Raw genomic sequence first — 27,647 nt, 5'->3', positions numbered from 1 at the left:
TTATTAAATCAACATAAAAAACACAGGATACACTTACAATTAGTGCACCAACCCAAAAACCTTCCTTTTTCATGACAAAAACCTACCTTTTTCATGACAAAAAAAAACCTCCCCCCACCCCCTGCCCCCCCTGTCGGGCCGCGGGACAAATGATCAAGCGTTGACCGGTCCGCAGCTACAAAAAGGTTGGGGACCACTGCTCTAAGGTACGCGCCTGTGCAATGTCACGCTGCTAACGCGTCCTCTGCGCACGGCAAATCTAGACCGTGCACAAAATCGAATAAAAAGATAAGCGCATAACAGTGTGCACGTCTGTGCCGTCGCTCACATGTGCACCACTGAATGCTCAAGGAGTTTTGGCGTTTGCTCACTCATGAAAAATTGAAGGGAAAGTGGATTGTAACCATGGAAGCGCCCGGCATATCGGTGATTGGTGGTCCAAAGAACTTGGAGGAGCAAGACTTCCACAGCTTGTTTCCATTGTGGTCCATTTAAACCTCTATAGGCTTGGTGGCCACATGCGTGGACAGCACCTTCTAGCTCTTATTTCCAAAATTGTGTAGACTACTGAATTGGGGTCTTACGGCCGCTTTTAGGGACGGCGTGGCGCAGTGGGGAGAGTGGCCGTGCGCAACCCGAGCGTCCCTGGTTCAATTCCCACCTAGTACCAACCTCGTCACGTCCGTTGTGTCCTGAGCAACACACTTCACCCTTGCTCCTGATGGGTGCTGGTTAGCGCCTTGCATGGCAGCTCCCTCCATCAGTGTGTGAATGTGTGTGTGAATGGGTAAATGTGGAAGTAGTGTCAAAGCGCTTTGAGTACCTTGAAGGTAGAAAAGCGCTATACAAGTACAACCCATTCATCATTTTATGGACACTTATACCGCCATCTGGTGGTGTCAGAAGAGTACAACATACAATGGAATTTGGAAAAAAAAATGTGTAAAAATAAGAATTAGCATGTCACTCAACATGAAGTACACGTTTGTTACTTATGGACTAAGTACATGATATCAAAAGATGATTCTTAGTTTTTATTCTAATTAGGGTCTAACATGCCCAAATAGCAAAGAGAAATTTAAAAAAAGCATGTAAACAAACAGCTTTGGCCATATTTATCACATTAAAAAAATTCAATATAAAAGATATATAACCTGTAACATATATTTGCAAAATTACGTTAAAATAAATATAAATTATATACATTTGGATGGAAACATAGGTTGCTCCAAAACCTGTATGTACCTTTCAGCATTAATGGTGCACCGAGTACAATCCGGATGGTTCTGTTCCTCTTTGGTCTGGTGGACACAACGTCCATAGTTTCGAAAATAGATCTGAAATGTGGAATCGTCACACCACAGAAAACTTTTCCACTTTGCATCAGTCCATCTTAGATGAGCTCGGGCCCAGCGAAGCCAGCGGCATTTCAGGGTGTTGTTGATAAATGGCTTTCGCTTTGCATAATAGAGTTTAAACTTGCACTTACAGATGTAGCAACCAACTGTGGTTACTGACAATGGTTTTCTGAAGTGTTCCTGAGCCCATGTGGTGATATCCTTTACATACTGATGTCGGTTTCTGATGCAGTACCCCCTGAGGGATCAAAGGTTACGGGCATTCAATTTTGGTTGTCTTGAATGCAGTGATTTCTCCAGATTCTCTGAACCTTTTGATAATATTACAGACAGTTGATGGTAAAAACCCTAAATTCCTTGCAATAGCTGGTTGAGAAATGTTGTTCTTAAACAATTTGCTCACGCATTTGTTCACAAAGTGGTGACCCTTGCCCCATCCTTGTTTGGTAATGACCGAGCATTTCATGGAAGCTGCTTTTATACCCAATCATGGCACCCACCTGTTCCCAATTAGCTTGTTCACTTGTGAGATATTCCAAATAAGTGTTTGATGAGCATTCCTCATCTTTTGCAGTTTTTTTGCCACTCGTGCCAGCATTTTTGAAACACGTTGCAGGCATCAAAATCCAAATGAGGTAATATTTGCAAAAAATAACAAAGTTTTCCAGTTTGAACGTAAAGTATCTTGTCTTTGCAGTCTATTTAATTGAATATAGGTTTAAAAGGATTTGCAAATCATTGTATTCTGTTTTTATTTATGATCTACACAACCTGCCAACTTCACTGGTTTTGGGGTTTGTACTTCACCTCGTTCTCCATCGCGAATCAATAAATATTCTCAGCATTTTGGAACATGCATGCATTGTTTTCTAGTGGAATTTGTGTTCAGCATAACAACAAATACAAAAAAGGACTCACCTGAATGTTGTCAAATGATGTTTTATTAGTGACGTCGTAGAGCAGAAGCAAGGCTAAAGGAAACAGATGAAAAACATTAGAGAGGCTGCGGCAGCTTCTTTTTGAATCAGTACATTTTCAACCTTGATATTTAATGAGAAAATAGTTCACTCATTCTTGTATTTATAAGAACGGTGCAAGGACATAATGATGTATTAGGAACTCATTCAAATACTTTCAGATTAAAAAATGAAATTGAGGACAATATAACAAGTTAAAATACTGGTATTCATTTTTATGACTGTTTTGATTATATTCTACATCAGGGGTCGGGAACCTTTTTGGCTGAGAGAGCCATGAAAGACAAATATTTCAAAATGTATTTCCGTGAGAGCCATATCATATTTTTTAACACTGAATACAACTAAATGCGGGCATTTTTAAGTAAGACCAACATTTTTAGAGTATAATAAGTCTTTTATTGTTTTTAATAACATTGTTATCCTGAAGCTAACCAATAATAAATACATTGTCATGTCTGTTGATCATGTTTTTGTTTGGCCATGCGCTGTTTGTCCTTTGGACTCTTTAAGTTCCTGTTTTTTTCCACTCCCTTGTCTGGTTTCCTTGGTTACTCATTTTGTCCACCTGTCTCTGGTGGACAAAATGCCCGCTCACCTGCTTCCCGAGCACTAATCAGAGGCAGTATTGAAGCTCGTCTTTGCCAGTCAGTCGCCCTGTGCTGACTTGTTTCATGCCTTGCCATAGTTTCGTGCTTCATGCCATGCCAAGTAAGTTTTGTTTGATTTATGTTCTTAGTCTGTTTATGCGTTAGCTTTGTTTTTTTAGCCTAAGTTGTGCCTCCGCTGTGAGCAATTTTTGTTTGTATATTTTTTTAGTTAAAATTAAATCATGTTTTTACCTAAATGCAATGTCCCGAGTAGTCTGTCTGCCTTCCTGGGAGAACAACCCAGCAGCAAGCGGCAACTATTGCTCATTTGTTGTGGTCTTTCTTGAACGATTTGGAAAAAAAACAAAACAAAAAAAACAACTAAAAACTTGTTGAAAAATAAACAAGTGATTCAATTATATATAAAGATTTCTACACATAGAAGTAATCATCAACTTAAAGTGCCCTCTTTGGGGATTGTAGTAGAGATCCATCTGGATTCATGAACTTAATTCTAAACATTTCTTCACAAAAAAAGAAATCTTTAACATCAATATTTATGGAACATGTCCACAAAAAATCTAGCTGTCAACTATGAATATTGCATTGTTGCATTTTTTTTCACAGTTTCTGAACTTACATTCATATTTTGTTGAAGTATTATTCAATAAATATATTTATAAAGGCTTTTTGAATTGTTGCTATTTTTAGAATATTTAAAAAAGAATCTCACGTACCCCTTGGCATACCTTCAAGTACCCTCAGGGGTACACGTACCCCCATTTGAGAACCACTGCTGTAAATAATATGCGTTAATAAAATGCTTAATCTTTCCTCACTAAATATTTTTGTTATTTCCCTTTTTGACATTAAAAATCATGTACTGCATGAAATTGCATCAAAATCAAAATACTATATTATCATGCATCCAAAAATATTAAAAAAAAAAAATTAAGATAAGTACTGTACTTAAATATCTGCTAGACTTATGATTTGAAAATAAATTATCAATCATATTTTATACTGTAAAGTTGAAAATAGAATTATGGTTATATTCCGCCGACTGAGTCATTTTAACAGTAAAATCAACTTTGTTACTGTTTTTTTCCCATATACAGTAAGACAAACAAACAAAAAAAACATTAAAACAACAGGATTTTTTGGTAAAAAAAATACATATTTTTTGCCAAATAGTTCAAGAAAGACCACTACAAATGAGCACTATTTTGCACTGTTATACAATTTAATAAATCAGAAACTGACTACATAGTGCTGTATTTTACTTCTTTATCTCTTTTTTTCAACCAAAAATGCTTTGCTCTGATTAGGGGGTACTTGAACTAAAAACATGTTCGCAGGGGGTACATCACTGAAAAAAGGTTGAGAACCACTGGTTTAAAATATGATTGATATATTTTTTTTAAATCATAAGTCAAGCAGATATTTAAGGACAGTACTTATCTTCATTTTAACCAAAATGTTTTGGGAATACATGATAATATAGTATTTTGATTTTGGCACAATTTCATGCAGTACGTGATTTTTAATTTCAAAAAGGGAAATAACAAATATATTTAGTAAGGAAAGATTAAGCATTTTATTAACACATATTATTTTACAGGATTTCACAGGCCATGTAAAGTAATATGGCGGGCCTTGACACCTGTGCTCTAACATAACAAAATGTGAAACAAGTGTGTATACTTTCCTATGCACTCGAAATGCTAAGTGTGCTAATTAATTTAATCTGCAGTTGTGCAAACAGAACAAGCAGGGGTGGCGTAAATAAGACAATTAGCAAGGCCACGTCGATGAAGGAGTGGTTCTGCAGGCGATGGACACAGACCGTTTCCCTGACCTCATCTTCCTCGCCTGTTTTTTTTGGTCCTGTTTGCATTTTGCAAGCGTCTACAGAAGTCAGCACATCAATGTGCGCTGTAGCAAGATGGTTTGCAAAGTGTCCAGAGCATGCACTGTAGGCCATACAAGGAGACGGTTCCAGAAACACCAGAAGACATGACATGGGGGGGGGGGGCGTGTGAGGAGAACAACCCAGCATTTTAAACGCTCATTAAAGGGGAACATTATCACCAGACCTATGTAAGTGTCAATATATACCTTGATGTTGCAGAAAAAAGACCATATATTTTTTTAACCGATTTCCGAACTCTAAAGGGGTGATTTTTGGCGAATTAAACGCCTTTCTATTTATCGCTCTCGGAGCGATGACGTCAAAACGTGATGTCACATAGGTAATAAAGCCGCCATTTTCTCAAACATATTAGAAACACCGGCTCTCAGCTCTGTTAGTTTCCGTTTTTTCGACTGTTTCCCGTATCTTGGAAACATCATGCCTCGTCGGTGTGTTGTCGGAGGGTGTAACAACACTAACAGGGAGGGATTCAAGTTGCACCACTGGCCCAAAGATGCAAAAGTGGCAAGAAATTGGACGAAATTTGTTCAAAATATGAGGGTGTGGGGAAAAGCCGACGAAATGGTCAGTCGTTTGTTCCGATCACTTTACCGACGAAAGCTATGCTACTACAGAGATGGCAAGATTGTGTGGATATCCTGCGACACTCGAAGCAGATGCATTTCCAACGATAAAGTCAAAGAAATCTGTTGCCAGACCCCCATTGAATGTGCCGGAGTGTCTGCACATTTTACCGGCGATGCTAAGGCAGACATGGCACAGAGATGTATGGATATCCTGCAGATGCATTTTTAAGGATAAAGTCAATGAAATCAAAAAGGTGAGTTTTGTTGATGTTATTGACTTATGTGCTAATCAGACATATTTGGTCGCGGTATGACTGCCAGGTAATCGATGCTAACATGCTATTTAGGCAAGCTGTATGTACATTTGAAACTATATTTTCATCCAGCGTTTCCCTCCACCCATATTTAATGCCAAACAAACACTTACTAATCGACTGATTTAAGTTGATCCAGTGTCACAGGATGCGATACTTCCGATTGTTGGTCTGCACATTTACTGGCGATGCTAAGGCAGACAAGGCCGAATAGCGTCAATAGCTATTTGCTCAATAGCTTCAGTTTCTTCTTCAATTTCGTTTTCGCTATCTGCCTCCATACGCCAACCATCCGTTTCAATACATGCGTAATCTGTTGAATCGCTTAAGCCGCTGAAATCCGAGTCCGAATCCGAGCTAATGTCGCTATAGCTTGCTGTGCTATCCGTATTGGCATCACTGGATGACGTCACAGGAAAATCAGGCACTTTAAAGCTTTTTTTAGGGATATTCCGGGATGGGTAAAATTTTGAAAAAAACTTCGAAAATAAAATAAGTCACTGGGAACTAATTTTTATTGGTTTTAACCCTTCTGAAATTGTGATAATGTTCCCCTTTAAGACACCAAATATGGCTTCAAGGTTATTTTAACTCTGAGAACACTATTTTACATTCTAATAGTGGATCTCCTGTCTCTGCTATTTGCTCAGACGTGTGACTATCACAAAACAAATTATGCTGAAAATGGGCATTAGTGGTTTGTTCGTCCATCTCCAATCACCAGGTGGAGTTGGAAAGCGGCCGGAAGCTTCCCGGGTGCGCTGCATTAATTGGAGGGGAGCTAAAGAGTGTCGGAGGGCTTTTGGTCTTTGGGTGATTTGTTATCGTCCGGTGGGTGAAGTCAGGACACGCGCATGCATAAGACTAATGCAAGCTTCCCCGGGATGCGGGTCAATTTATTGTGAGCGCAGGAAATGTTGATCAAGGTGATACTGAAGCGAAATATTTTAATTGGATAGACAGTTTGGAGGGCAGACCAGGGGTAATGATGTGGAAGAAAGATTAAATCCAAAGAGGAGGTGCAGTGAGAACTGGATTTGATGACGCGCTTTTTATGAAATGTCTTCTCGCTTTTTAAAAAATAAATAAAATATTGGAGAATATTTTGCAAAAAATGTTTTGAAAGTGTTATCAATTGATGAATTTTGTGACGTTTGGTGGGCATAGCGATGCCGGATTTGTTCTTCCAAGGATACGTCGGGCAAGAACACAGCGTAAGATAAGCAACAAAGAATTTATTTCACTAATAAAAGGCTAAGAACAAAAATACTCGTCCTAGGCAGAAAAGGCAAACAAAAGGCGCTAGCATGGACGCTATGGAAACTAACAGAAACACTAACACTTGGCACAAAGGCACAAAAAAGGAAAACATAACAACTAGCATGAGAACTACGAATAAAATAAAACGTAGCGCGAAAGCTAGCCAGTAGTGACATCTACATTTAATGACGCGCTTTTTATGAAATGTGTTCTCGCTTTTTAAAAAATACATCAAATATTGGAGAATATTTTGCAAAAAAATGTTTTGAAAGTGTTATCAATTGATGAATTTTGTGATGTTTGGTGGGCATAGCGATGCCGGATTTGTTCTTCCAAGGATACGTCGGGCAAGAACACAGCGTAAGATAAGCAACAAAGAATTTATTTCACTAATAAAAGGCTAAGAACAAAAATACTGGTCCTAGGCAGAAAAGGCAAACAAAAGGCGCTAGCATGGACGCTAGGGAAACTAACAGAAACACCAACACTTGGCACAAAGGCACAAAAAGGGAAAAACAAAACAACTAGCATGAGAACCAGGAATAAAATAAAACATAGCGCGAAAGCTGGCGAGTAGATCATGGAAAGCAGTCGTCACTTATTGCATAAGAGCAAATAAGGAACCGTGAACGAAATAACAAAAGGGGCAGGCTTAAATAAGGCAGTAATCACGAGGAACAGGTGTGCGTCAAAAACAAGGGGCAGGTGAAAACTAATGAGCAAACATGGTAACAGACTAAACAAGGAACTAAGGCAAACATTGGCAGACTATAATACAAAAATGGAACAAAACACGAATATGGAATGATCCGAGCAGCGGATCATAAGAAATATATTGATGTTTAAAATTAATGTACCACTAGGTGTGTTGAAATTACCCACTGCATTTGACCCAACCCCTTGTTCCACCCACTGGGAGGTGAGGGGAGCGGTGAGCAGCAGCGGTGAGCAGCAGCGGTGGCCGCGCTCGGGTATCATTTTGGTGATTTTTAACCCCCAATACCAACCCTTGATGCTGAGTGCCAACCAGGGAGGTAATGGGTCCCATTATTATAGTCTTTGGAATGACTCGGCCGGGGTTTAAAATCACTACTTACCGATCTCAGGGCGGACACTCTAACCACTAGGCCACTGAGCCACCTTGTTTAACATCTTAAAATTTCAAATAAAAACAGAATACAATGATTTGCTAATCCTCTGAGGGCAGCCATAACTGCAATGTGGCCCTCAATTAAAACAAGGGGGGCGGTTGCTGTATTGCATTAAAACTAGATTTTGACCCACTTCTATGGTGGAAAAAAAATAAGCCCATATATCCTCTTACTACCAAGTTAGCCAGGCTAGGGGGGGGGAAAGAAAAGTTAATCTGAGGCTGAGCTGACTTGAAACTGTTTAATGTTGCACTTTTTATATGTAGAAGAAAGGTTTTGTCATTTTAATTCATCTGAGCAACAACTGGAGGCATTTTTATGTTGATTAAACAAGTTGAAAAACTATTAGGGTGTTACCATTTAGTGGACAATTGTACGGAATATGTACTGTACCGTACTGTGCAATCTACTAATAAAAGTCTCAATCAATCAATCAAAAATAGCATTTTTTTATGTAGAAAGGTTTTGCTAAGAAAACGTTCTGAGCCTTACCTTATTTAGTTTTTGTTTTATATATGTTGACCACATTAACCCTGGCAATAGACCATGTGTGTATTTGTATGTTATGCCATTGTTTACAAATTTGGTAAATATATAACCAAAAAATTTATATTTTGTTGTTTTCTTACTGTACCGAAAATGAACCGAACCGTGACCTCTAAACCGAGGTACGTACCGAACCAACATTTTTCTGTACCATTACACCCCAGCATAAAGACAAACACGCTAAATGGATTGCGCTCACTTTTTTCTTTTTGCTCATTTAAGAAACACATTTCCCGATACGTGAGTTTAGTAGATCAGTTTTGCATGCACTATCACATTTGCAGGTGCCTCTGGTCTTTGAATCATATCTTTTGCAGAAAAAATATTGAAAAACATGTTAGCATTCATGCTAACAATGCTTAAAATGATTGGATGTATGGTCTATGTATGTTTTTTTTGTGGGGTTGGGGGCTAGAAAACGTGTCTTTGTTGCAAAAATTAAGAATCTATAAAATTCCATCAATTGCAAAGTGAAACATCATCACGTGCACATACAGCTGCATGCCAGCTAAACATAGACATCGACAGTCGGGTCTCACCGTGGGCGTCACGGTAGTAAGCGTGGGTGACACTGCGGAACCTCTCCTGCCCTGCTGTGTCCCAGATCTGCAGAGAGGATCAGAAAATGAAAGAAAATGAAAGGTTCCCGTCTTTCATTTTGAATTGAATTTTCCGCTGGTGAGGTCTCCTGTGCATCAAGATGCAATCAAAAGTCGAATTCAATTTACCGCAGCCATTCAGGTCACATGTGAGGTCATATGAACTCGAGATGCTCCCCATCATCCAAAGAGGACAATAAACTGTACAAGCTTTCTTCTCATGTGTTCAAGAAAGAGCTGTATCAAAAATGATGCATCTGCAACACATATATCCCACTTTTTGAAAATATAATACTCAATTTTGTGTTTACTAGTTTACTTAAATTATCATTAATCAGCCAAAAGAGGTATTGATGTCTTAATTTCTTTAAAATAAATTACCATATTTTCCGAACCATAGTCAAGTCTATTTTTATACAAAAGGCGCACCGGATTATAGGGCGCATTAAAGGGTTAATATTATAGATGTATTTTTTCTAAACTGAAAATGTTTCATTGTGGTCTACATAACATGTAATGGTGGTTCTTTGGTCAAAATGTTGCATAGATGATGTTTTACAGATCATCTTCAAACGCCTTTTTGTGGGCAGTCTTGTTTATGTGACTCACCTTCGGCAGCGTCCTCTTTGTTGTAGCGGTGTAGCGTGCAAGGATGGGAGTGGAAGAAGTGTCAAAAGATGGAGCTGACTCTTTTAATGACATTCAGACTTTACTTCAATCAGTAACTCCCTAGTGCAATAACACCAGAACTGTGTCCCTTGAAAACCCGCCCGACCGGAACTCTCTATTAACTAAAGTTCCTTGGGTGAATAATGTAAACTCACTACACCGGTATGTTTTAGCACTTTCATGGCGAGTTTACTGACAGATATAAGTAAGAACTTTACACTACTTTATATTAGAAATGGCAACAGCGGAGGATGATTGTCCCATAACAAGTATAGAAAAAGAAGAAGCTTATCGACTACGGTGTCACCAAAGACTACAAAGGCGGACTTGCGCAAATTTTCAGGATTTATGCAAATCCCAAATACAGATCAGCATTTACCAGAAGGTAAGAAACATTTATTTTGCATAATATTGCGAAAAAAAACGCCAGATAATATCCATCCGTCCATTTCCTACCGCTTGTCCCTTTTGAGGTTGCGGGGGGGTGCTGAAGCCTATCTCAACTGTATTCATGATTCCCATGAATCATAAATGCCAATTCTCTACACTTGCTTGCTTTTTGTTAGCTTCCACACTATGTTCCATTGTGTCCTAGCTCCCATGCTAGTGCTTTGTTTTGCCGTTTGTGCCTAGTGCAAGTTTTTCTGTTTCTAGTCTGTTCTTTAGTTTTAATAAATCCTTACTTCTTACCTTACGCAGTGTCCGAGCCCGATCTGCATCTTGGAAGAGCACCATCCGCATCACGATGCCCCATAGTCGTTACAATTCTACAACTTTTACATAACTCAGCTGACGAGGACCAGAGTGCTGGAGCATATTACACCACTTTTAAAGTCGTTGTATCGGTTCCCTGTCCGCTTCAGGGTAGATTTCAAGGTTCTTTTATTAGTTTTTAAATGTCTTAATGGCCTTGCGTCTTCTTAACTATCTGACCTGCTTTTACCGTGTCAACTTTCGCGGGTCCTGAAGTCCTTTTGGCACTGCACAGGCCGGTGAAATGAAAAACAAAAAAGGGCTAAAAACACACTTTTTTATTTGGGCTTTGTATTGATCATCTTAAACTGTTACGTTTTTAAATTATTTTATTGTGTTGTTTTCTTTCCTAATTATTAATATCAATACTAATATTTTCTCAATGCTATGTTTTTTTTTTACTTTATTAATGTAAAATTTGTTATATTTTATATTTGCATATACTTTGTCTTTTTTTGTACTATTTTTTAGATGGCGTTAATTTTAGTTATTCACCAGCATGGATGTCTCAAAGGTGGCTTTTTTCCTCAAATCCTCAGTGCCATGCCATGTTTTTTTTAAATTTTTGCTTTGCTATCACGTAATTATGCGCTGGTAGCTTCCCCAAGATGCAGATGGACGTCCGGAAGCAGAGTGCAGGTGAGAAAGAAGGTTTATTACCATAACAAGGCAAGAATACAAAAATAGGAATGTGCGGATGGCAAAGGAACCACAAGCTAAGATTGCCAACGTGTGTAGCAAACAAAACAGCCAGACAGAGTGTGGTGAGAGGCAGGAATAAAAAGGTCTCTGACTAGTGACCAGAAGCAGGTGAGCGTCCTGACCACTAATCACAGGCAGATGAAAATAATCAGCACCCATGGCAACCAAGAAACGCAAACTCGGGTGCTGAAAACTGAAGTAAATCAACAACTAAGGAAATGCTAAACCTAAGCAAAACACGTGTATATGTGTGTGTTCTTGTATTTCAATCCTTCTTGAGACATCAACAAGGAAAAATACCTTCCATATGAGGACCGGTGAACAAGTTAGGACCGAAATCATGGTCCCAATACGGAAAACCATTGCATCTAATAGAGAATGTCTCACTGGCACCCCTGGTGGTGAAATCTATCAAAATTAGGTTGGTCCTAAAAAGCAGGGATTTTTCAAATTGACCATATGTCGGTTTTAAAAGTGCTCCCCATCTGGTCAAAATATGAAATAACAAGTGTTTGTAAAAAAATGAAATGTACCCCCATTGGCCATAATTTATAATAATCAAAACAATGTTGCATATAGAGACATACTGTAATAACTTGAAGTAAATAATGAAGATTAAAAACCAATTACAAACAAGGGGTACAAATCTTTATATATCTAGAAAGGGTGGTCCTAAAGAGGTAGGCTTTTTCAGAGGTCTCAAGAAGGTAATAAATACAATAATGTGTGTGTGTGCGGGCCCTGCGATGAAGTGGCGACTTGTCCAGGGTGTACCCCGCCTTCCGCCCGATTGTGGCTGAGATGGGCGCCAGCGCCCCCCGCGACTCCAAAAAGGGAATAAGCGGTAGAAAATGGATGGATGGGTGTGTGTGTGCGTGTGTGTTTGTGTGCGTGTGTGTATGTTTTCTTCTCTATTTTTTTGTACAGCACTTTGTGTTTGCCACTTGCCTGTGTATGAAAAGTGCTCTATAAATAGTTTGATTTGATTTGATAAACATAATTGCTATCTTTGTACCACACTTTTTGATACGGCTCTTGTATTTTATGTAACCTAACTACTGTACTTCCAAGTAGAACAATAAAACCATTTTTCGCTTTCCCTCTTCCAATTTTGCTTTTACATTAACATCTTCAGCTTTGAAGCCAACTTTGGGTCCTCCTCCTGTTTGTTTGTTGTCACACCCACCTGATTTACTGTGGGATGAAAAATTAAAATGGGAGGGACGACAACAACTCTCCTCAAAGTGATGGAGAGCCAATTACAGCAAACAAATACATAACAGCGCGCTCACCCACACACACACACACACACACACACAAACGCTAAAAGTCCTCTTTCAGCTGCCAAATAACACAACAGACTTAATTAGTGGCTGCAGATTGATGAAAATATTTGCGCGCACGACAATTCTGTTTCTTACCGTGCAGTAATTGAAAATGTTTTATGGAAAAAATATGACCATTTATCATTTAAGGACCAATTGGGTCATCATGAGCATGCTTTCAGCTCTTGGTTGCTTTGTTGGGTCTGCTCCTGTCTCCAGCCATCCCCACTCAATTTGTACACCATCGGTGAGTCCATACAAAGTTTGTCATGATTCGCTGCTCGGATCATGTCATATTCTGGTTTTGGTTCCGTTTTGTATCACATCTTGTTAGTGTTTGTCTTCCTTAGTTCCTGGTGGCACTTCCTGTTTGTTTCCATTGCCATAGTCACGCATTAGTGTCACCTGCCTCTTGTTTTTTATGCGGACCTGCCTCATGATTACCACCTTTATTTAAGCCTGCCTTTTCTGTTGATTCGACCTCGCATCCTAGTTTCTGTTCCGTGCAACAGGTGACGATGCTGATTCCCGATTGTGGTAAAGAACTGTTTTTTGTACTTGCTAGCTTCCGCGCTATGCTACCTTTTGTTTTTTCCCTAGCTCACATGCTAGCGCTTTTAGTTCTTTCTAGCTCCCATGCTAGTTCTGTTTGTTTTGCCTTTAGTGCCTTGTGCAAGTTTTTCTGTTCCTAGTCTGTTTTGTTAGTGTAAATAAATCATCATTTCTTACCTTCACGCTGTGTCCAAGTCCGAATGCATCTTTGAGAGAACGAACCCGCACCACGATGCCAGCTAACCGTCACAAAGCTAAGTGCCGGAGATTCAAGAAGTACACGGCGCACAATCATTGGTACTTTAACTCTAACTTACCCGTGTACAAATTTGTCCAAGGAGGGGGACCTTAAAGGCTGGTTTAGTTTGGCTAAAACGGGGCTTCGGCTAAATAATTATTCGTTGAAGGGGTTATCTGGATCAGTGTAGACATATAGCCTTAGACTATTTTTTTTTTGTCACACCCCCCTACTCCCTCCCCAGTGTTTACCTGTTTCTCACCTTTTTTTTAAAGTGGCTCCGGAAGTAGGCCTAACTGTTGTCAAGATCAGTGGTCTAGCTCATGTTTTGTTTAGATATTTTCTGTTAGTTATGGACTCTTTTAGTTCCTGTTTGACGCATCCTGAGTTTGGTTTGGTTGCCATGGCAGCTTATTGTTTTCACCTGCCTCTGGTGTTCGGGACGCTCACCTGTGTCTAATCAGAAGCACTATTTAAGCCTGCTTTTGCCAGTCAGTCGGCCTGGCATCATTGTTCGATTCATGCCGGGTCTACGTAAATTTTGTTACCTTGCCAAGTAAGTCTTGCTAGTTTCATGCCCCAGTTCCCTGAATGTTTAAGGCCATAGTTTATGCTTAGTATTTAGCTTAAAGTGCAATCGGCACCTCGTTCCTTCGCCTTGTTTTCCGTTTTTTTGTACCTCTTTAAGTTTTTGTTCAAGATTAAGTCATGTTTTTACCTCAACGCTTTGTGTTCCGTCTGCATTCCTAGGAGAACGACCCCGCATAAAGATGCGACCCAAACGATCCTGTTCTGTCTCCCTGTAATGTTTGCCTGATCTTGAATGGGATTGTGCTGAAAATCTTAATTTCCCCCCGGGGATTATTAAATTACTTCTGATTCTGATTCTGATGCATCACTTGCAGAGCAGCAACATGCATTTCTCCCACGTGCGTTCCAGCTCATGGGCTCACATTGACTGACATATCTTTATTAGCTCTTAAATGAAGTTATTTTTCACCGGTGATTTTCCAAAAAACATCTCTTACCTGCAGCTTCACCTTGACTCCATCAATATTGAGGACTTTATTCTGGAAATGAGAAACAAGAAGTGATTATTAGGGTTTCACTGGTGTGTGAGTGAATGAATAATGTATGACTCCATGAGGCCTTCCCTCCCCCTCCAGAGGATTCACCCTTTACGCTTGCCTCACCTCCTCCTAAAGAGGCCCTCATCTGCAAGACAAGATTATTTAAAATGGACCTTCCTGGCACAACAGAGCATTTCAATTAAAATGACTTCCAGAGCAAAATGGAGACAAATAGGAAAAAAATGTATCTTTGGATGGTGTTGTGTGTTATGTTCTCTGCAGCCCTGACATGTTATCTTTTAAAAATATTGATTTTTGAATCAGTTCAGAAGGGGGGGGGAAGTCATTTTCCCCCAACACGTCGATTCGTAATTCAGATATACATCTTCCAAAAGAGCAAGACTTATAATAACATGGCCATCCTCATCATTTTTGTTTGTGGTCTATTTTGTCAGAAAAAAACAAACAAACCTGCAATAAATGTCCCAATGCAGAGGACGCTGGATCTGAGGAGGATATAAAGTAACATCTGTGCACTAGGGGACTACCACAGGTAAAGATGACTTCCCGGCCCCCTGGTTGGGGTTTACGTCACCTGGTACCACGGCAACAGGAAACCCCTTCTGACAAGATGAGACACTGCCGCTTGCCGCAGGCAATGTTTAGCCGTGGTAAGAAAGTGTGAAATCCGCACGTTCACAGTCTCAGCCGAGCTGCCAGCTACTGTAAATTGTACAGTTTGCTATCTCACAATGAAGTCTCCAAAGAGTGTTCCACGGTTCTCACTAAGACAGAACTCCTAGTGTGCAATGTGGATAATTTATGCCGTTTAATAGACTGTATTTATATTAGTCACATGTGAATAATGCTGTAGAATAGACTGTATTTATGTTATTCACATGTGAATAATGCTGTATAATAGACTGTCTTTGTCAAGACTTGGACTATGGTGTGGATTGTTTTCCCTTTGTGCAAAGCGATTGGAGCGGACACGGCGTGAAGGTAAAGACATCTTTTAATAATACTATAAAAAGAAACAAACAAAAGGCGCGCACAAGGCGGGGAACAAACTTGGCTAAGAAAACAAAAATTCGCACAGTGGCAGAACTATGAACATAAAACCAAACTTACAAACTATGGCATGAAAAACTTACTTGGACTGAGAAAGAACATGGATCATCGGCATGGATAACATGGGTGCGTAGGAGGTGATACAGGGTGGTGTCGCCAGGCTGACTGCCTGGCAACTACAGGCTTAAATAGGTGCAGTGATGACAGGTGCGTGAGTCCAGACAAATCAGGTGCGTGAGTCGTGAGTCGTGAACAAATAACAGGTGAACTGATTGGTAGGCATGGAAACAAAAACAAACCAGGGTGTGCAAAAACAGGAACTGATGGAGTCAAAAACAAAACAGAACATAACTAAACAGAACATGATCACAAAGACATGACAGTATTCATGTTATTCACATGTGAATAATGCTGTATAATAGACTGTAGTTATATTATTCACATCTGAATAATGCTGTATAATAGACTGTATTTATGTTATTCACATTTGATTAATGCTGTATAATAGACTGTATTTATGTTATTCACATGTGAATAATGCTCTATAATGGACTGTATTTATATTATTCACATGTGAATAATGTTCTTTAATAGACTGTATTTATATCATTCACATGTGAATAATGCTTTATAATAGACTGTATTTATATTATTCACATGCAAAAAAACCCAAAGTGTTTATTGTGAGCAAAGTGTGGTGCAGAATTTCCCCCAGGGATCAATAAAGTACTTTCTATTCTATTCTATTCTATTCTGTCATTTTGGTTTGGTTTCATTTTCACAGAAAGAAGTCAAATATGGCTTACATTCATTCATTTTTTTAAACCACTCTCAAGATCACAGGTGAGCCGGAGCCAATCCCGGCTGATTTTTTGGGGGGAGATGGGGTTAGTTGTCAGGCTTTATATCTCAAAACGTGGTATAAAATTAGGCACGTGCGGTCAAGGTAGTTAAGGTGGTACATTATTATTTGTATATAAATGTCATAGCGGGGTTTTTGCAGCTTACTGCAAGGTTTGTTCTCCCGGGATGCAATCGGACTGTTCCGGGCAAGGCTTGCAGGTAGGAACATATTTAATTATTCAACTAACAATCAACAAAGTACAAAGCAGAAAAAAAAAACATCCATTGAGAAAATCTGCAAACTGACAAAGATGGACAGTCTGCCTTTGCATATAAAGTGCAATGGTAGACAAGGTTGCAACAACCAGTAATAAAACGTAAAGCACAGTGGTAAACAATATCCAGTGTTTTCAAATAAATGTCGGGTGCATTTATGAAAAGAAAGTCTCCATAAACTAGTAGAGGCATAAAAGTGGTGAAAACCAAGCATTTTCTAATTTATAGGGAAAACAGGATTTGTTTCTAAAAACAAAAAATCTATTTAATTTTAAGGTTAGCCGCTCTTTTTATAGACAACTTTTCATGAATAACAATCGTGACCATTTCAAGTTGAACTTTTTGAGCGGTTGATATTTTTGGAATTCCCAATGGCAGTCATTTGCCATTTAAAATGAACACCACCTTGGATTTCTCTGCATTTAGTATTAGTTTCAGCTGAGTCAGCTCAAACTGAACAACATCAAAAGCAGACTACAGGAGCTCAAAGGTTTGCGCTACAGCAGGGGATGAATAGCGTAGCGCATTATTTTCGGGCCTCCCTATGTCTGCTGCTAGACTTTTGACAAAGACAAGAACGTTTGATCATTTTACACTTAAGATGCGCCGTTAAGGTTTTACTACTTACATATAAAATACTAAACGGTCTAGCTCCATCTTATCTTGCTGGTTGTATTGTACCATATGTCCCTTCAAGAAATCTGCGTTCTAAGAACTCCAGCTTATTAGTAATTCCCAGAGTCCAAAAAAAGTCTGCGGGCTATAGAGCGTTTATTTATTCGGGCTCCAGTAGTCTGGAATGCCCTCCCGGTAACAGTTAGAGATGCTATCTCAGAAGAAGCATTTAAATCCCATCTTAAAATCATTTGTATATGCTAGCCTTTAAATAGACCCCCCTTTTAGACCAGTTGATCTGCCGTCTCTTTTCTGCTCTGCCCCCCTCTCCTCCGTGGAGAGGTTATTAGGTGACCACAGATGAGGCGCTAGCTGTTCAAAGATCCGGGGTGGACCACTTATCTGTGCATCAGTTGGGGACGTCTCTGCGCTGCTGTCTTGCCTCCATTCAACCTTGGTCCCCACCAAGGTTTTCATTGTATCCCATTGTTTTGAGTTTTTTCTTACCCTGATGTGGGATAAGAGCCGAGGATGTTGTTGCGGCTTTTAGAATAAATATGTGTGAGTTATCACACATTTGTTATGCTTAAAGTCTGTTGCTATAGTTATTAGCTATTGTGCTCAAGCTGTACTTTTTCTCTCTGTGCAAGGACAAAACTTGTTATCAGCTACGGCATATGAGGGTTTGCCTCCTCGCAGATATTTTGTTTGTCTTAGCCCACTAACAGCCAAAGACTTCAAGGACCTCAACGGAGAGAAGACGACAGCACGCAGACGAAGCAGAGACAAGGCAATCACAAGGCCCTCAGCACATTCCATCACGTATTATGCGTAGCTTTGCATGAAATTTGAGGCCACTCCTTTTGCAGGCGGCCTCAGTGATGTAACCAGGGACCGCCCCCTCCCCAAATAAATAGAAGAGCACGTGGGACTGTTAGCTCAGAGCGTGGTGGAAGATTGTAACTGAGCGAGCAATCCCAAACGTCTCTCCTCATTGAGTCAAATTGAACTCTGTCTCTGCATGATTCCTTGCTTCTTGTCTGTTTAATAGAGGTCATCACTGTTTGAACCTGACAGTGGTTTGTGCAGCCCTTTGAGACACTTGTGATTAAGGGCTGTATAAATAAACTTTGATCGATTGATTGATTAAATAGTATATGACTGCGTCATCTGCATAAAAATGGAACGCAGCATCCGACTGATTATCACAGAGATGATGGGAAACAACAACGGACCTAATATGGAACCCTGAGGTACACCCTTCAATACATGAAGGAAATACGAGGAGGACCCAACAAATTGGAAGCATTGGGTTTTATCAAACAAGTAATTAGAAAACCACTTTACAGCCCCCTGAGATAGGCCAATTATGCGCATCCATCCATCCATCCATTTTCTACCACTTATTCCCTTTTGGGGTCGCGGGGGGCGCTGGTGCCTATCTCAGCTACAATCGGGCGGAAGGCGGGGTACACCCTGGACAAGTCACCAGGGCCAACACAGATAGACAGACAACATTCACACTCACATAAAAACTCATCTGTATACTCTAGCCTTTAAATAGACCTCCTTTTTAGACCAGTTGATCTGCCGCTTCTTTTCTTTCTCCTATGTCCCCCCCTCCCTTGTGGAGGGGGTCCGGTCCGATAACCATGGATGAAGTACTGGCTGTCCAGAGTCGAGACCCAGGATGGACCGCTCGTCGGGACCCAGGATGGACCGCTCGCCTGTATCGATTGGGGACATCTCTACGCTGCTGACCCGCCTCCGCTTGAGATGGTCTCCTGTGGACGGGACTCTCGCTGCTGTCTTGGATCCGCTTTGAACTGAACTCTCGCGGCTGTGTTGGAGCCACTATGGATTGAACTTTCACAGTATCATGTTGGACCCGCTCGACATCCATTGCTTTCGGTCCCCTAGAGGGGGGGGGGGGGGGGGGGGGGTTGCCCACATCTGAGGTCCTCTCCAAGGTTTCTCATAATCAGCATTGTCACTGGCGTCCCACTGGATGTGAATTCTCCCTGCCCACTGGGTGTGAGTTTTCCTTGCCCTTTTGTGGGTTCTTCCGAGGATGTTGTAGTCGTAATGATTTGTGCAGTCCTTTGAGACATTTGTGATTTGGGGCTATATAAATAAACATTGATTGATTGATTGATTCACACACTAGGGCCAATTTAGTGTTGCCAAACAACCTATCCCCAGGTGCATGTCTTTGGAAGTGGGAGGAAGCCGGAGTACCCGGAGGGAACCCACGCATTCACGGGGAGAACATGCAAACTCCACACAGAAAGATCCCGAGCCTGGATTTGAACCCAGGACTGCAGGACCTTTGTATTGTGAGGCAGACGCACTAACCCCTCTGCCACCATGAAGCCCCAATTATGCGCAGTCTTTGTTAATTACAGTTTAAACACAGCCTTCACTTTGCTCGTTATAATTATTCATTGGCTCACGTTCCCAAACCTCTTGGAAATACAACTCCACAAATATAACGTGCCACATTCAGTAAACACTGGCTTGCAATTGGGCCCTTCGATCGTTGCCGACCCCAAAGGTACAGTACGTCAGTACAGCCTGTCGTGGAATGACCCCACTTCATGGGAATCATAAATTACAAATGAACAAGGAGCGTTTAGAGGAGCCGGCAAAGTGTGAGTCGATAAAACATTAATGCTGGCACTGTGAGAGAGAGGAGATGAAAATGGGTTTGCGTCCCAGACACATTCGTAGTGTTGGTAATGAGAAACATGAACGCACAATATTTACTTGTTCTATGCTTCTCATTCTTTTTGCACAACACACATCAAAGCCATTGAGATTTTGAGGATTCAACTGGCCCAGAATTCCTTTTAAGAAAACTACCATGGCATGGAAATTATTAAAAAAGAAAAATAAAAAAATTGGCTAGGTCACAAAACAACACAGGTGCACTTTAAAGTAATTTTGTTGAAGTTGCAGCTGTCATGATGAGGACTTTGGTGCGGTTTGTTTTCCCGTAGTGCAAAGCGACTGGACCGGACATGGCATGAAGGTAATGACATATTTTAATCTTAACTCGAAAAGTACCAAACAAAAAGCGCGCACAAGGCGGGGAACAAACTTAACGCAGGATGTACAAAACTTGCCTATGAAAACAAAAAATATTACTATAACGTAAACTATGGACATAAAACAAAACTTGCGAACTATGGCTTGAATAACGAAAACTTACGTGGAACGAGAAAAGAGCATGGATCATCAGCATGGGTAACAAGGGTGATGTCGCCAGGCTGACTGCCTGGCAACTACAGGCTTAAATAGTGCTGTGTTGATTAACAAGTGCATAAGTCCAAATGAATCAGGTGCGTGACATGAGGACAGGTGAAAACTAATGAGTTGTCATGGAAACAAGGGAGTGAAAAAACAGGAACTAATGGAGTCTTGAAGTAACATAACACAACTAAACAAAACATGATCACAATACATGACAGCAGTTAGTTGGAATGGTCCCAGGATACAGGGAAGGCAGGTGGTGTGTGAGCAGGAGGTCTTTTTTATTAGGTACTAGGAATTTTATTATTACAAAAGAAAGATCACCAACGTGGGAGAAGCAGTCAACCACGGGGTGAAAAAAAAAAAAAGGACATCCGAGGACAGAGGTAGAGCATGGACGGATGGATGTTAGGAGGAGACACAAAGTTACACATAGGGCTGTGCAATATATTGATATACTCGATACATCGCAAGTTTTTTTCTCCGTGTAATATAGAAAATGACTACATCGTGATATTCGAGTATATGTTCTCACACAGTTGTTTTTAGCTGCGGGCATTACACTGCATGCGTTTCCCACTCTTTCTTGTCTCTCCTTCTCACAGAGACATAAATAAGCGCACCTTCTTACATGCGTCCCACAGAAAAAGTCACACGCCCTCCCTGACAGAGACATAAATAAGTGCACCTTCTTACATGCGTCCCACAGAAAAAGTCACACGCCCTCCCTGACAGAGACATAAATAAGTGCACCTTCTTACATGCGTCCCACAGAAAAAGCCACACGCCCTCCCCGAGCAGAGAGGTTGCTACATGCGTAACATTAGCTGTGATGCTAACGGTGCGAGTGGTAACACGAGAGAGAGAGAAGGTACGAATCTGGTAACAAATGGAGGAATAATTAATTCTCGAGAAAAACAGCACAGGGTGCATCGTCTGGCGGTGGTTTGGCTTCAAGCGGGAATATGTTGAACAATTATGCGGCAAAAGCGTTGCTACAAAAAGTAGCTGCACTGCTCATTTGTAGCATCATTTGAAAAGTCACCCAGGTAGAAAATGAAGAGGGCTATAAACTGCATGTAAACACACCCACAAATTGCCGAAGCAACAACAGAAGGAGATATCTTGTGTGACATCATGCACAAAAGTGCACTTTATTTGTTTTAAACTATTGTAGTAGCGTTCTGTACAAAAAGTGCACTTTAATTTGGTGTTGTTTTGATATGTTTTCTTACTGACATCATGCACAAAAGTGCACTCATAGCTTGTTTCAAAATGCCTCTGACAATCTTGCACTTTCTGTTTTGGAAATGACATGAATGTTTGTGCCACTGCTTAATAACTAATAAAAAAATACACTTTTGGTAAAGTGACTTAGTCACCGATTCTGTTCATAACTTTTATGGACAGAATTTCTAGGCGCAGTCAGGGCGTTGAGGGGTTCCGGTTTGGTAACCGCAGGATTAGGTCTCTGCTTTTTGCAGATGATGTGGTCCTGATGGCTTCATCTGACCGGGATCTTCAGCTTTCGCTGGATCGGTTCGCAGCCGAGTGTGAAGCGACCGGAATGAGAATCAGCACCTCCAAGTCCGAGTCCATGGTTCTCTCCCGGAAAAGGGTGGAATGCCATCTCCGGGTTGGGGAGGAGACCCTGCCCCAAGTGGAGGAATTCAAGTACCTAGGAGTCTTGTTCACGAGTGAGGGAAGAATCGATCGTGAGATCGACAGGCGGATCGGTGCGGCGTCTTCAGTAATGCGGACGTTGTACCGATCCGTTGTGGTGAAGACCGGTCGATCTACGTTCCCATCCTCACCTATGGTCATGAGCTTTGGGTCATGACCGAAAGGATAAGATCACGGGTACAAGCGGCCGAAATGAGTTTCCTCCGCCGTGTGGCGGGGCTCTCCCTTAGAGATAGGGTGAGAAGCTCTGCCATCCGGGAGGAACTCAAAGTAAAGCCGCTGCTCCTCCACATCGAGAGGAGCCAGGTGAGGTGGTTCGGGCATCTGGTCAGGATGCCACCCGAACGCCTCCCTAGGGAGGTGTTTAGGGCACGTCCAACCGGTAGGAGGCCACGGGTAAGACCCAGGACACGTTGGGAAGACTATGTCTCCCGGCTGGCCTGGGAACGCCTCGGGATCCCCCGGGAAGAGGTAGACGAAGTGGCTGGGGAGAGGGAAGTCTGGGTTTCCCTGCTTAGGCTGTTGCCCCCGCTACCCGACCTCGGATAAGCGGAAGATGATGGATGGATGGATGGACTTAGTTGTGATTTCCCTCTCTGCATGAAAGTCTAACATATATTAACGCAATATGAACACAAATGTTTTAAAGTAGACACATAGAATCATCATACTGCTGTGATTATATGCATCAAGTGTTAATTCAAGGCTAAGGCAAAATATCGAAATATATATCGTGTATCGTGACATGGCCCAAAAATATGGAGGTATTAATAAAAGGCCATATCTCCCAGCCCTAGTTCCACATAAAGAAATTAACTCAGTAATGAGATGTGGCGCTGGCATACACAGCCCTCAGATGGTGATTGTCAACAGGTGGGTGCCCTAATCACCATACGGAGGCAGGTGGCAGGGACTGACTGTGTAACGAGGCTGGTGAACCGCACAGGAAGTGGAAAGCTAAACACTGGGGGAAAAAAAAAGATAAAAAGCCAGGTTTTCACTGTTCAACTTGTTTGCACAAAGAAATACTGAAATGAAAAATGACAACAGTTAAAGTGAACTTATTGTATGATATGGCAGCTGTCAAGTGCACTAATGGCCCCGTTTACACTGCACACCAAATCTGATTTTTTTTTGCCCTCAAGTGACACAGATCTGATTATTTTGGGCCATTCTAAACGCTCCAAAGTGTTTCAAATGTGATCTTTTGGCATCAGATTCAGGCCACACCTGGAAGTAGTCTTGAATCTGATTGGAATCTGATCTTTTCAAATGTGACTTCAGTCCAAACGCAAAGATTAAAGGCCTACTGAAATGAGATTGTATTATTTAAACGGGGATAGCAGGTCCATTCTATGTGTCATACTTGATCATTTCGCGATATTGCCATATTTTTGCTGAAAGGATTTAGTAGGGAACATCCACGATAAAGTTCGCAACTTTTGTTCGCTAATAAAAAAGCCTTGCCTGTACCGGAAGTAGCAGACGATGTGCGCGTGACGTCACGGGTTGTGGAGCTCCTCACATCCTCACATTGTTTATAATCATGGCCACCAGCAGCGAGAGCGATTCGGACCGAGAAAGCGACAATTTCCCCATTAATTTGAGCGAGAATGAAAGATTTGTGGATGAGGATAGTGAGAGTGAAGGACTAGAAAATAAAAAAAAGACAGGGCAGTGGGAGCGATTCAGATGTTATTAGACACATTTACTAGGATAATTCTGGAAAATTCCTTATCTGCTTATTGTGTTACTAGTGTTTTAGTGAGATTATACTGTCGTACCTGAAAGTCGGAGGGGTGTGGCCACGGGTGTGGTGACCGCCAGTGTCTCTGAGGGAAGCCATGTTTTCTCGACGAGGCAAAGCGAAGGCAGACAGTCGGGCCGGACTGAGCTTTTTTTCCCCCTCCTCCACGGTGGAAGCATCCTACGTTTGGGGACGGCGGGTCGGAGGAGGCAAGAGAGTCCGCAGCTGCCTCTTCGACAGGTGCACGAGGAACAACGTAAGCTCCGCTCATATCTACGGTGATAGCCGACTTATTACCACAATTTTCTCACCGAAACCTGCTGGTTGACATGTGGTAGGGAACCATGTTCGCTTGGCCGCTCTGTTCCATAGTAAAGCTTCACCTTCGGGAATGTAAACAAGGAAACACCGGCTGTGTTTGTGTTGCTAAAGGCAGCCGCGATACACTGCTTCCCACCTACATCTTTCTTCTTTGACGTCTCCATTATTAATTAAACAAATTGCGAAAGATTCAGCAAAACAGATGTCCAGAATACTGTGTAATTATGCGATTGAAGCAGACGACTTATAGCTGGGATCGGGCTGGAACAAAATGTCCGCTACAATCTGTGACGTCACGCACACGTGTCATCATAACGCAACGTTTTCAACAGGATACTTCGCGCGAAATTTTAAATTGCAATTTAGTAAACTAAAAAGGCCGTATTGGCATGTGTTGCAATGTTAATATTTCATCATTGATATATAAACGATCAGACTGCGTGGTCGCTAGTAGTGGCTTTCAGTAGGCCTTTAAAGTTAAAAGTTACAGTTAAGTTAAAGTACCAATCATTGTCACACACACACTAGGTGTGGTGAAATGTGTCCTCTGCATTTGACCCATCCCCTTGTTCACCCCCGGGGAGGTGAGGGGAGCAGTGGGCGGCAGCGGTGCCGCGCCTGGAATTTTTTTTTCCACCATTCTGTAAATTCAAACACTCTTCTAAAGTTCTAAAAAAATTCCAGGATTTTCCGTAATTCTTGGTTTTCAGAAACCCTATTTCCACCCTTTTTTCTGATGACTACGCCTCCCAAATTTTTCATACCACTATTAAAACATTTAACCTAATTAGGACAAAAAAAACAGAGTTGTTTTTTGAACTGGAAAAATTCCCGCTTTTCCTGAAATGACATATTACTATTTCTCAATTCAACATGTTCCTACTTCAACATTTCTGTAACATTCTGTTTGGTTTTTGGACACTCAGTTCCTGCTGTTTCACTCTCTTGTTTTGTCACCATAGCAACCATTAGTTTCACCTGTTTCACAATTGGAGTCACGCACCTGTTTTCACTAATCATTTCACTATTATTTAAACCGAAAGTTGCCAGGAAGTCAGCCTGGCAACTTTACTTCTGTTCACTTAATGCCATGCTCTGATACTGTTTATAGTTATGCTTTATGCCATGCCACGTAAGTTTTGTTTTTTCATGTCACAGTTATCGAGTTTTGTTTCATGTTCATAGTTTCTGCCTTTGTGCAAGTTTTTGTTTCATTAGCCAAGTTTTTGTACTTCAGCCTTGTGCACGCCTTTTGTTCCTTTTTTATAGTAATTAATAAATATGTCCTTACCTTCACTCCTTGCCCGCTCCAACTTTTCTTCGTATTCCGGGAAAACAAACCCCCAAGTCCACGTTTTGACAATTTCTCGAAAAATTTCAACACTAACCATTACAACTCATTCAGACCAATCATTTTTTTTTTTTCCCATTTAAAAAAAAAAAAAAGGCTTTTCCCGAAATTCCCACATTTTGGGAAATTCCCATTTAAATTAATGGGACATTCTTCAAAGTTCCACAATGCCCATATTTTAATTTGACTCAAATGGTTCCAACTTCAAATTATTCAGCCTGTTCAGGAATTGTGTGCTCTACTTCGACGATTCAAAAAAAAATATCCAGGATTTCAGTTCAACTTCAGCATTGGAGCATTCGCACGCAATTCCTACAGGAATCGCCTCTTCTAGTTGTAATTGTTCTTTTTTTTTTTTCAATCATTATTAAAAATATTTTATTTTATTTATTTTTTTAAAAAATTGAAAAAATAAGCAATTGTCTTTTATGCCCCCTCTGTAGTCCAAGAAAATATTTTCAATTTGTTTTAATGTAAACATTTATGTCATGATCCGCTACTTGGATCATGTCATGTTCTGGTTTAGTTCTGTTTTCCTATCACATATGGTTAGTTTGTCTTCCTTAGTTCCTGGTGGCACTTCCTGTTTGTTCCGTTTCCTTAGGAACGCATTTGTGTCCCGTGACTTCTGTTTATCATGCGCACCTGCTTTTTAATTATCCTCTGTATTTAAGCCTGCCCTTTTTGTTCCTTCGGTCTCGCAGTGTAATTTGCTCTTGATGCAACAGGTGATGTCGCGATCCCGCATCGTGGTAAATACCCTTTTGAACTGGATTAGCTTCCACGCTATTTGTTTGTTTATTTCCCTAGCTCACATGCTAGCGTCTTTTGTTCCTTCTGGCTCACATGCTAGTTCTGTTGGTTTTGTCTATAGTGCCTTAGTGCAAGTGTTTTGTTCTTAGTGTGTTCTTTAGCATAAATAAATAATTTCTTACCTTTACGCTGTGTCTTATCTGACTGCATAATTGAGAGAACGCAACCGCATCACCACAATACCGGCGTCACAATTTATTTGCTAAATATCAATAAATATATATATATATATTACATGTTATTTATTATCCATCCATCCATCTATCTTCTTCCGCTTATCCGAGGTTGGGTCGCGGGGGCAGCAGCCTAAGCAGGGAAGCCCGGACTTCCCTCTCCCCAGCCACTTCGTCTAGCTCTTCCCGGGGGATCCCGAGGCGTTCCCAGGCCAGCCGGGAGACATAGTCTTCCCAACGTGTCCTGGGTCTTCCTTGTGGCCTCCTACCGGTTGGACGTGCCCTAAACACCCCCCTCAGGAGGCGTTCGGGTGGCATCCTGACCAGATGCCCGAACCACCTCATCTGGCTCCTCTCGATGTGAAGGAGCAGCGGCTTTACTTTGAGTTCCTCCCGGATGGCAGAGCTTCTCACCCTATCTCTAAGGGAGAGCCCCGCCACACGGCAGAGGAAACTCATTTCGGCCGCTTGTACCCGTGATCTTATCCTTTCGGTCATGACCCAAAGCTCATGACCATAGGTGAGGATGGGAACGTAGATCGACCGGTAAATTGAGAGCTTTGCCTTCCGGCTCAGCTCCTTCTTCACCACAACGGATCGGTACAACGTCCGCATTACTGAAGACGCCACACCGATCCGCCTGTCGATCTCACGATCCACTCTTCCCCCACTCGTGAACAAGACTCCTAGGTACTTGAACTCCTCCACTTGGGCAGGGTCTCCTCCCCAACCCGGAGATGGCACTCCACCCTTTTCCGGGAGAGAACCATGGACTCGGCTTTGGAGGTGCTGATTCTCATTCCGGCCGCTTCACACTCGGCTGCGAACCGATCCAGTGAGAGCTGAAGATCCCGGCCAGATGAAGCCAACAGGACCACATCATCTGCAAAAAGCAGAGA

General features: G+C 41.3%; 1 protein-coding gene across 1 annotated transcript in view; it reads right to left on the bottom strand.

The window, feature by feature from the left end:
• The window catches only part of LOC133541393 (ras-related protein Rab-26-like), a 124,051-nt gene that overhangs the window by 48,613 nt on the left and 47,791 nt on the right, over nucleotides 1-27,647 (bottom strand). Inside the window, exons 3-5 of the mRNA XM_061884791.1 lie at nucleotides 14,562-14,603; nucleotides 9,235-9,301; nucleotides 2,277-2,329 (exon numbers count right to left, since the gene is read on the bottom strand). Coding sequence (XP_061740775.1) covers nucleotides 2,277-2,329; nucleotides 9,235-9,301; nucleotides 14,562-14,603 — 162 coding nt within the window. The remainder of the gene's footprint in view (nucleotides 1-2,276; nucleotides 2,330-9,234; nucleotides 9,302-14,561; nucleotides 14,604-27,647) is intronic.

The sequence above is a fragment of the Nerophis ophidion genome, linkage group LG23, assembly GCF_033978795.1.
Source record: "Nerophis ophidion isolate RoL-2023_Sa linkage group LG23, RoL_Noph_v1.0, whole genome shotgun sequence".
Taxonomy (NCBI): domain Eukaryota; kingdom Metazoa; phylum Chordata; class Actinopteri; order Syngnathiformes; family Syngnathidae; genus Nerophis; species Nerophis ophidion.
This window is presented reverse-complemented; position numbering and strand designations above follow the sequence as displayed.